Source organism: Budorcas taxicolor, chromosome 7 (assembly GCF_023091745.1).
Source record: "Budorcas taxicolor isolate Tak-1 chromosome 7, Takin1.1, whole genome shotgun sequence".
NCBI classification, from domain to species: domain Eukaryota; kingdom Metazoa; phylum Chordata; class Mammalia; order Artiodactyla; family Bovidae; genus Budorcas; species Budorcas taxicolor.
The window spans coordinates 18,768,221-18,779,277 of NC_068916.1; the positions used below are offsets into that span (position 1 = coordinate 18,768,221).

General features: G+C 54.2%; 1 protein-coding gene across 1 annotated transcript; it reads left to right on the forward strand.

The window, feature by feature from the left end:
- The first annotated feature begins 2,899 nt into the window (after positions 1–2,899).
- On the forward strand, positions 2,900–6,175 carry TINCR (TINCR ubiquitin domain containing). Its single transcript, XM_052642822.1, has 2 exons — positions 2,900–3,242; positions 6,075–6,175. Exons 1-2 carry the CDS (start codon positions 2,900–2,902, stop codon positions 6,173–6,175), a joined length of 444 nt encoding a protein of 147 aa, XP_052498782.1.
- The last annotated feature ends 4,882 nt before the right edge of the window (positions 6,176–11,057 follow it).

Consider the following 11,057-nt stretch of genomic DNA (forward strand, 5'->3'; position numbering starts at 1 on the left):
GAACTCTGGATTCAGATGCTTATATCTTTCCTTTTCTCCTTTGCTTTTCGCCTCTCTTCTTTTCACAGCTATTTGTAAGGCCTCCCCAGACATGTATAGGTTAAACGAACAGGGTGACAGCAGACAGCCCTGTTGTAGTCCTTTCTCAATCTTGAACCAATCAGTTGTTTCATACAGGGTTCTAACTGTTGCTTCTTGACCCCCATACAGGTTTCTCAGGAGACAGGTAAGATGCTCTGGTAGTCCCATCTCTTTAAGAGCTTTCCACAGTTTGTTATGACACACACAGTCAAAGGCTTTAGCATAGTCCATGAAAGAGAGGTAGATGTTTTCCTGGAATTTCCTAGCTTTCTCTATGATCCAGCGAATGTTGGCAATTTTATCTCTGGTTCCTCTTCTTTTTCTAAATCCACCTCGGACACCTGGAAGTTCTTGGTTCACATAATGCTGAAGCCTAGCATGCAAGATTTTAAGCATGACCTTACTAGCATGGGAGATGAGTGCAACTATCCAATGGTTAGCACATTCTTTGGTACTACCTTTCTCGGGAATTGGGATGAGGATTGGGATGACCTTTTCCAGTCCTGTGGCCACTGCTGCTTGCCCCATCCAATTAAATTTGCTCTTAGTCACCTTTAAAATCTCCATCTGAAATCTGATGGTTGTCTAAGAAGCTGCATAGAAAGTGGACAATAGCATGATGGCTGAAGCCGGGTGGCTAGGGTTCAAATCCTGGCTCTGCCATTTTCCACCGTGTATCCTCAAGGAAGTTACCCTCTCTGAGTCTCACTTTGTTGTTTTCAGTCACTGAGTCGTGTCTGACTCTTTACAATCCCGTGGACTGTAGACCTCAGGCTCCTCTGTCCATGGGGTTTTCCAGGCAAGAATACTGTAGTGAGTAGCCATTTCCTTCTTCAGGAGATCTTTCCGATCCAGGGATTGAACTCGTGTCTCCCACATCTCCTGCGTTAGCAGACGGGTTCTTTACCACTACCTTCACCTGGGAAGCCCAAGTCTCACTTTACTTCTCTGTGTAATGGGAGATAATAGTGCCATGTGAGAATATAGGAAAGCTTTCTTTTCTTTTTTAAAATCAAGTATTTAGAAGGCCATCTGTCACTGGGCAGGGTTTTTTTTCTCTCTCTTTCCTGTTTGCTATTTTTGTTTTTATTTGCTTTTCCTTGAGGAGTTTAATTGCACTTGATGATTCTTTCAGCATAGCCAATTAGCCAGTGACTATGCTTCAGGAATATTTCCAAGTGCTTACGTGCAGTAATTCATTCCTTGTAACAATCCCATTGGATAGATGGCAACATTGAGGCCCAGAGAGGTTAAGTTCCTTCCTAAGAAACATGCAAGGGTCAGGGTTGGGCTCAGAACTCTCCATCTGTCCACTGCTCTGTTCTGATTTCAGCCTCCCTCCCCAGCTTTTGGCCACTGCTGAAGGAGGAGCCCCCAGGGGGCTCCACAGTAACTGGCTTCTAAGTACAAACAGCCTCTCTGAGGTCAAGTCAACATTCTGGACACCCAGAACTGGTCAGTCCTGTTCTGGCAGGTATGGTGATGGATGGGGGCAAGCAGCAATCAAGGAAGGCTTTCAGGAAGGGGGTTGTTGGATAAATAAGACTGGAGGGGGTAGTGGAGCCTGAGAAAGGGGTTGCCAGGGTGGGGGAACTGGGAGTAGGTGACTCCCAGGTATGGAACTCCCAGGTATGGAACTGGGAGTGGGTGACTTCCTGCTTACAAGCCTCCCCTGACCGTCACTGGCCACAAGCCTTGACTCTTGCTTCTCCCCACTAGGCACACAACTAAATAGTTGTTGATCATGGACAGGTAACTCCTTGGAGGGAGTGTTGAACTCCTACTCAAATGCCAAAGCCCTAGTGCTCCATGCCCACCCATTTGGAAAGCCATCTATCCCTACTGGCCTTTTCCAGCTTGGGGTCTCTTCTACCACTCACACCCTGACCACATAGCACTGGGAATCTGTGTGTCCAGCTCTGTGTCCCTGACCTTCAGTTGGGTGACCCTTGAAGGCATAGCCCTAAACTGAGATTTCTCTGGTGCACAGCATCACTCACCCAGCCTGGACACAGAATAAATACTGGTTGAATGTATCATCAAGGAAATAAGGGACTACATGAGAGTCAGATATGTGAGTGACAAACACAAACCTCAGTCACTTCCCTCCAGGGCTCCCATCTCTCTTGGGGTAAAAGCCCAGTGCTCCTTGTGGACCCTCAAGGCCCTGCAAGACCTGCTGCATTCCTCCCCACCGTCCCCCACCTCCCCTTAGCTCACTCTGCTCCAGCCCCATAGGCCTCCTCATTGTTCCTCCAAGACGCTAGGCAGGGTCTTGCCCCAGGGCCTTTGCACGGGCTGTTCCACAGCTCAGCATGCAGTAAGCACTCTTGATTGTAACCTTTTGCGCAGCTGGCTCACTCCTCCGTCAGATCTCCATTCAAATGCCACCTCCACAGAGGGGCCTCCCTTGACCTTGATCTCTGAACTACCCGGCCCGTCTGGAGCTCTGGTCCCTGCCTGGCACTTTCCACGATCGGATGCAGAGTGCATTTACATAGCGATCTTTATGATGCGGCTGTTTTCTGTACATTTTATTCCCTGGTTCCCTGGGCGCCTCCATCTGCCTGGCGCGCAGTAGGCTCTGAATACATCTCGGCGTGAACCGAGGGGCGTCTGCGGGTGAGGGCTCGGGCCGGCGAGTCTCCCGCCACGCCCCGCCCTCGCGGGGCCTGCAGCCTGCGCGCCGGGCGTGCCCAGGAGGGCGGGGCAGGGCGCGGCCGCGGCGGGGGCGGGCGGCCAGGCCGGTCGGGTGGGTGCGGAGGGCGGGCGCGCGCGCGCGGGGCCCCGAGCCGGGTCCGAGCGCCCGGTGCGGGCCATGGAGGGGCTGCGGCGGGGCCTATCTCGCTGGAAGCGCTACCACATCAAGGTGCACCTGGCGGACGAGGCGCTGCTGCTGCCGCTCACTGTGCGGCCGCGGGACACGCTCAGCGACCTGCGCGCCCAGCTCGTGGGCCAGGGAGTGAGCTCCTGGAAGCGCACCTTCTACTATAACGCGCGGCGGCTGGACGACCACCAGACGGTGCGCGAAGTGCGCCTACAGGACGGCTCGGTGCTGCTGCTCGTCAGCGACCCCAGGTGGCCGGGGGCTGGGGCGGCGACCTGGGAACTGGGGCGGGGGCCTGGGGGCGGGGGTCAGGTGGCCCTGGCTGGAGTTCCGGGTGAGGGGTGAGTCAGGGCTCCGGGGAGACGACGGGGAACTGGAGTGATGGGCTGGGAGGTGGGTCAGGATTGACGGGGGGCGGGGGCCCGGGGCGGGGGTCAGGTGGCCCTGGCTGGGTCCCAGGCGAGGGGTGAGTCAGGCCTATGGGGGAGATGGCAAGGAACTGAGAGCCTGGCTGGCGTCCCGGGTTGGGTGGGAGATGGGTCAGGATGGATGGGGCCTGGGGGGCACTGCTGGGCCTGGCTGGGGTCCTGGCTAGGGGTGCTAGGAGAAGACAGCAGGGCACCCCAGGGCCTGGCTGGCATTGCCAGTGCGGTGGGAAGTTGGGAAGTGGGTCAGGCTGGGGGGAGGCGAGGAGAGAGCTTGGCTGGGATGGGGTGGAGTGGGATGGTGGTTGCTGGGGAGGGTGGACTAGGGGCCCTTCTCGCCCCTGTGTTTGCCGCCCCCCATTCTCCCCTCCAAGCACTGGCTATTGTGGAAACCTGCTGGGAAGGAAGGATGCAGGGAACCAGGTGCCAAGAAGGGTCAGGAGGGCTGCTCGAGTTTCCCTGCAGGCTTTCTTCTTTATCACTCTGTCTGCCTCTCTGAAGCCTCCCCTGCATTTCTCTTGATCTCTCTGTTTTCCGTCAGTCCCTCTCTGGGGGATGCTGTCCCTGTTAAATTTCATTTCCTTTCCTTCTTCCTCTCTCTGTCTCTGTTTCTCTGTGTCTCTATTCATTTCTGTCTCTGCTGTTTTTCTCTATGTATGTATGTATGTCTCTCTTCCTTCTCTCTTCATCCATTTCCCCCCACTACTCCTGCCTTCCCCACAAACTCCTGCTGCCCTTGCTGCCCATGCTCCGATCTGGTCATCTGGGGATATCCAGAGAGGGCCCCTGGCCAAGGTGACCTGAGATAAGTGGGTCTCCCAGTTCAAGGAGGGTGGGGGTTGGGCAGAAGGGCCGTGGGAACAACACATGCAGGGCCCTGGGGCAGCTTTGGGAAGTGATGAAGGCTGATGCTTGGCTAGATGGACAATGAGATGGAGGAGATGGGGAGTGGCTGGTCCCAGAGCCCAGGATAGACATGCTGGATGGGGGAGGAACTGGGACTTTCTGTGTAATCTTGGAGTTTATGTGGGTTATGCTTGCTGGGCCCCTAGAGGCTTGATCCACAAAGCCCGGGGTGGCTTTTTGAAAATATTTATTTGACCGCACTGGGTCTTAGTTGCAGCACTTGAGATCCTTGATTTTCACTGTGACATGCATGATCTTTCAGTTGCAGCATGCAAACTCTTAGTTGTAGCATGTGGGATCAAGTTCCCTGACCAGAGATCGAACCCAGGCCCCCTGCATTGGGAGCTCAGAGTTTTAGCCACTGAACCATCAGGAAAGTCCCTGGGGGATATTTTGAGAGCAGTAGTCTCAGATGACAGTCCTGAAGGCTCAAGATGCAGTAGGAGGGCTTGCCTCTCCAGGACCTCTCAAGGGAGGGTCTCGGGGTAGGAGGAGATGGGGGTGTGCTGGGAGAGGATGTTCCTGGCAGTGGCCAGTCAAAGCCTAGCAGCTGAATGATGCACAAATGCCCACACAAGCAATGTTCAATATACAGTAAGCATTCATTAATTGCCTACTGTATGCCAGGTCATGTGCTGGGCACTGGCATTCAGCAGATGGAGTCCAGTCACTCTAGTGGGAGAGACAGACAAGGAACCAACTAAATATGTGATAAAACATTGGGCTGTAATAAGTGCTGTGGAAAGTTGAAGGAAGGTCAGGAGTGATGGAGGTGTTGCTGCCTTATCAAAAGTGGCCAGGGGAGGTGTCTCAGAGAAGGTGACATTTCAGAGTACCATGTGAAGGAGCTGATTAAACAGGGAACAAGAGTAGGCAGGAGGGTGTTCCAGGCAGAGGGCACAACATATGCAAATGCCCTCGGGCAGGACCTGGTGTGTTGGAGGAACAGTGAGGAGCCCCCTGTGTCTGGGGCTGAGGGAGCGAGGGGGAGAGAGGGAGGAGGGGAGGGCAAGGAGGGGCTGGGGCAGGTCATGTAGGACCTTGTGGGCCATGGGGAGGGAGGAGGGAGATGGGAGCCCTGGAGGGCTATGGGCAGAGAAGGGGTGTGACCTGACCTAGGTGCTCACAGGCGCCCTCTGCAGGAAGGATAGACTGGTGGGGGGGGAGGTCGGGATGGAGAGTGATGGTGGCAGCTGAACTAAGACAGAATCAACTTGCTGCTCCTCCAGCTCTCTAGGTGTGGTCCTACCTCAGGGCCTTTGCACTGCTGTTCCCTCTACGTGGAATGCTTTCCGCTTCCCTCCCTCAGCTCCTTCAGGGCTTAGTTCAGTGTAGACTATCCTCAGTGTAATCCCATCCTGTACACTTATCCTCAGTGTAATTTTCCCTGACCACCTGTTTCAAACTGCATCCCACCAACACCTGCTTTATCTTTCTCCCTGGAACTGACTTGTCTATATTTCACTGATTATTTTTGCTAATATTTTCCTAACTCTTTTCACCCCATCTCCCCCACTAAACTGTAAACTCTGGGAGGGCATTGTTATCCATCCTATTCACTGCTGTCTTCCCAGTTCAGTGCCTGGCACACAGTAGGCGCTCAACAAATGTTTATTGACTGTATGATCTCTGGAGGTGAGGAAGAGGATGCTCAGAACATCTTCCTGGAGTCCTAGTGGCTCCTGGAAGCAAGAGAGAGAATCTCTAGGGTCGAAGCGAGTCGTGGCAGATGCAGGACGATGCACTGGCTGGATACCAAGCAAACCAGGAGGGCCTTAAGTGCCAAGGTGAGGGCATTGGCCTGTAACCTGTGTCTTTCTGTCTCCCTCCTGCAGGTAACCTGGGTTGGAGGACGCGGAACCATGGCCAAGGGGACCAAAGGTGCTGGCTGAAGGAGCAGGCTGGGATGGGGAGGGAAATCTCCTGGGAGCCTTGACCTCACTCAGGGTAAGCCTCTCTAGTACTTGGGACATGGAAGGGACCTTGGAGATAATGGAGACCATAGATGGGTAAACTGAGGCCCAGAGATGAAAAGGAACTCATCTCTGATGACCATCACCCCTCTCCATATTCCTACACTTCTAGACCCTGGGGTAGGGTCACTGGCCTCATTCTCACTTCCCTTTGAACTAACACGTGGCCCTGAGTAATGCTGCCCTGACTTGCTGTGTGTCCTTGGGCAAATTGCTCATGTGCTCTGGGTTCTGTTACTCCCCCTCCTACCATTGAAAGAGTGGACTTTGGTTGGCACGTTTGGTGTAGTTGGACTCTTTGCCTGCAATTCCTGTGACTGCCACCAGGTGGCTCCAAGTGCCAAGCTCCCCTGGCTACCAGGGTGATGGAAGGGGAGGAGCTGGTGGCAGGTATTAGGGGAAAGGTAAGAAGGAAGACTGGTCAGAGAGCTGGTCTTTCATCCTCTTATTGGGGCCTGGATTGAAATTGTCTTATTCCCTCCCTCCTGCTGTTCCAAGGTTCTGGCCTCCCAGGATAGATGGTGAAACACTGGCCTGCCCAGCTTCTGCCCACTGCCTGGGACCTTGCTGACGGAGCCCTAGTCCTTGCCACCGACTGAGGACATTGCTGCTCCAGGCCAGCCAGCCTTCCAGTTGTGCTGTGTGATCCTGAGGCCATGGCTCCTACCTTGGAGCTTCAAGGTCTCAGGGGGATCCACAGTGTCATCTTGGGAGGCAGCCGGAGGATGTCACATGTGGAAAAGCATAGAGCGGATAGGAGGGGAGCTTGTGGGCCTCACCAGCTCCTGCCTTGAACATTCTCTCAGGCATGCCTCTGCCCAAGCTGTGCCCCTTGCTGGAAGCACTTTTTGCACCCCTGTCTTCAGCTCCAGGACACCGGGGATTGCAGCCTCCTCCAGGAAATCTTGGATTTCCTTCTTCCCAGCCAGTGAGCACCTTGTCCTCTTTGGGGCCCCCACAACCCCCCTCTACTGTGAACAGCTCAGCTGGTGGGTTTGGCTGGTTACTCACAAAATCTCAAATGACTGAAGGTAGAGACTGGGGCACCCCAGCCCTCTCTCAGCACACCAGGGTCGCACTGTGCCCCTCCCCCAACCTCTCCGCAAGCTGTACCCATGCCCACTCCCTTGTCGGAGTCCTTCACTTTGCAGCACAGGCTCTTCTGGTTGAATGGGTGGGGGTTGGGGGTGGGGGGTCTGTGCCTGGCAGAGTGCTGAGACATTGATGATAATCATGGGGGTGATCCGGACTATTCCAGGCAGTGTGTTGTAGGGATTCTGGGTACAAGACCCTCTGGGTGGGGAATTCCCTGTGGTCCAGTGGTTAGGACTCTGCTTCTGCTGTGCTTCTGGCTAGGGTTCAATCCCTGGCTGGGGAATTAAGATCCCACAAGCTGCGGTGTGGGGACAGAAAAAAAGAAAAAAGGCCCTCCAAGCAGAACACGGGAACTCAGTTGTATTTCTGATCTTTGGCCTCAGGGCATCGGGTCCTCTGGGCAGTCCACCCACCGCCCGGGGTAGCCCATTCACATGCACCCTAGACGGCTGCATTCAAGCCCTGGGTGCTGGTGTCACAGGGCAGAGGCTCAGGAGTCTGGGAGGAAATAAGGTTTTAATTAAGAGTTTTGTTGGCTGCAGGGCCCAGAGTAGGGACAGATGGGTAATAAATCGTGGCCATGGGGAGAGTAGCGCTCAGATTGGACTTTGTCTTCCACTGTGTGGGGACAGCACCAGGCCTGCGGGGCTCCGCTAGCCTCCCCTCAGGCGCCTCTCCGGGGCTGGCGTTCCTCCTGCTGAGGCCAGGCAGCTCAGGGCCCTGCCCCTGCCTGCTTTCAGCCTCAGTGGGTCACTCAAATGCGGAGGAACCTGCCCACTCCCCATCCCTCACCCCCACCCCCAGGACCCAGCCGGAAAGTGGGGCGTTTAATAGTCATCCCAGCTCCATTCTTTGGTTCTCACTATGTCCCAAGGTCTGTGCTTGGCCTCCACTTACTCTAGTCTGCCAACTGAAAGGATAGTCAGTGGTGGTGAGGATTATGACCCATTTTACAGATGGAGCATCCAAGGTCACCCCATTCCCCTCGGGTCTGCTGTCCTGGCCATCCTTGAACTAAAGGGTCCCCAGCCCATGCACAGGTCCCTGATAGAAGAAGGGGGAGAGTTTCCTGCTTCTTGGCTGAGGTGGGAGTGGGAGAAAGCATTTTCAGGCCTTTTTTGACATTTAACAAACAGTATGCAAATTGCATGCAAATCACATGCAAATCACCACTCATTTCTTAATCCTCGACAGCTCCACCATGTTCTAAAATAATAATCTTGGACCTGTCTCTCGGTATTGGCCTGGAGGAGGAGTGCAAGTTTTTTCCCTTCCATTGCTCTCTCTTCCTTTCTTCCTGTTATCGCTTTACTGCCTTCACAGTGTTTGTTGGAGTCCTCCCAGTCCTGAGATGAACACAAACAGCAAAAGTGGCTTCTGACATTCCCACTTTCCAGATGGGAAAACTGAGGCACAGAGAGGGCCAAGCCTGGCCTGAGATCCCAGCACCACTTGTGGAAAGCATCCCCACCAAGTGCTGCCATAGACCAAAGTGGACAGTATCTGTGACCCACGGAGGAGCGATAACAGTGGTTGGAGCAGGCCTAATACAGCTGGGAGGAGCCAGGCGAATTTCTCTTTGGGTTTCTTGGCCTTGAATGGCAGTCTGCTTGGATCTGGAGAAATCTGACATCTACTGATTTTACTCCTCAAGTCATTTCTCCTGCTATGCCATCATCATGTTCTTTGAATTTGGGCCACAGCCTCTCTGCTCAGTTTGCATGCCTTACTGTTTCTATTTGCAAACTCCTCTTCATCCTTCAAAGTCCCAGCTCCCATGCCCCCTTTGTCATGCAGCCATTTCTGATCCGTCTGAGGTCTGATCTTTCTCTCTGGTCCAACCGTGACCCTTTTGTGTACACTCTGGATCGTTCCCAGCACTTTTCTGATTATTATTTTTTGTTTTTGGTTGCACTGGGTCCTAATGGCTGTGCTCAGGCTTTCTCTGGTTGTGGTGAATGGACACCCCTCTGTTGCGGTTCACAGGCTTCTTACTGCGGTGGCTTCTCTTGTTGTGGAGCACAGGCTCTAGGCACACAGGTGTCAGTGGCTGTGGCACATTAGCTTAGTTGCTCTGCAGCATGTGGAATCGTTCTGGCCCCGGGATCGAACCCATATCCCCTGCATTGGCAGGTGGATTCTTATCCACTGTACCACCAGGGAAGTCGAACACTTACCTGATTTATACGCACCTCCAGACTTGTATTTTCTGCCCAGGATGTGCTTTCGGGTCTTTTTCACCTGACGTATTCCTACATTTTCAAGGTCCTGGCACTAATGCCCAGCCTCCATTGGGTTCAACAGCCCTCTCCCAGTTGGCCTCTGGGTCCTGTAGCCTCCAGCCTGCCTGGCTTGCTCCTGACCCACAGAACGGGGAGGTCTGTGTGTCCTCCCAGTCTTAGGAGTCACCTCTGGGGCCCCAGGATCACTCAGGTTGGGACTAGGTACAGAGGGACTAAATTGAGTGTGTATAGAATAAAAGATTAAGTGTTTGGACACACAGCCAAGTTCAATCTCCCTAACTTGGCCTTGAGCTTCACCCTCCATTGACAGTTCAGCCCTAAGCACGTCCTTTTCTCTTCCCTCTTCACTCATCTCCAGGAATGCTTTTCCCTTGACTCCTATTCTGGGTGACCCCAAGCCAGCCCCCTCCCATCTCTGGGCTGTGAAAATAGGGGAAGCCTGGTCCCCCCTCAGGGCCTCTCAGGTTCCTGGCTCCACCCCAGGAGCAAGTCTGGGCTGTGAGGAGTTTCAGGTGAGACTTGGCAGTCACCATCTCTCGCTGGGGCCTGCGGCGTCCGGGGGAGGGGCCACCTCCCGCCTTGGCTGCCCACTTGCTTTGTGCTCCCAGAAGTTGGAGGGGAATTTTCCTGGGTGGCAGGTAAACCCAGGTGGTTCCCAGAGGAGGCATCTGTGGCTCAGCCAGAAACTGCAGGTGCCCGGACTTCCACTTCAGTTCTGCTCTGCCTTCCTCCCTTCCTCCTTCCTCTCTCTCTCTCTGGGGCTCCTGAATGGATTCTGGCATTACCTAACTTTGTCCATTACTTCACCGGGCATATGTTGAGCATGCTGTATGTGCCTGGTCTTGTGCTGGCTGCTGGAGATACCAACACAGAGCTTGCTGTGGCTGCCTTAGATGGCGGGCCAGGCTGTTCACTGCACAAAAACATCCAGCTGGGGTGAGAGGGCCTCAGGAAGGGGAATCTTTTTGAAATTCACGCAAAGTGTCCTATACCACTGAGTGGTGGTCCTGACCCTGCTGCCTCCCTGCCTGCCCCCACCTGTGTCTTCATCCACTCAGTGTCTTCTGCACGTATCTGCCTCCCATTTATCGCTTCTTTCTCTGTGTGTCTCTTGATCTCTGCCTCTCCACTATCTCATTCTGAGTCTGTCTGTCTCCATTGCTGTCTCTGTCTCTCTCCGTGTCCCTGGCAGTTTCTCTGTCTCTTTCTTGCTCCATATTCCTGTATTTGTCTCTCGTATCCACTCTCAGAAAGGATATCCTTTCCTGCTGATCCTCTGAGCGCAACCTTGGGGGTGTTTCCCAAAGCTGCTGGGACTGCCCATTCTGTAATTGTGGACAAAGCACCTCCAGTTTGCAGGCACTGAGGACAGCATGGTAACCAGGACACCCAGCTGTTGGCCGTCTTGGAGTTACAGATCCAGCATAGGAAGCAGAAGCCACAGGGCGGTGCTCCTGGGACCCTGGAAACCCCTCCTCTGAGCTTCCCCCACGTCTTCTTCTGAATG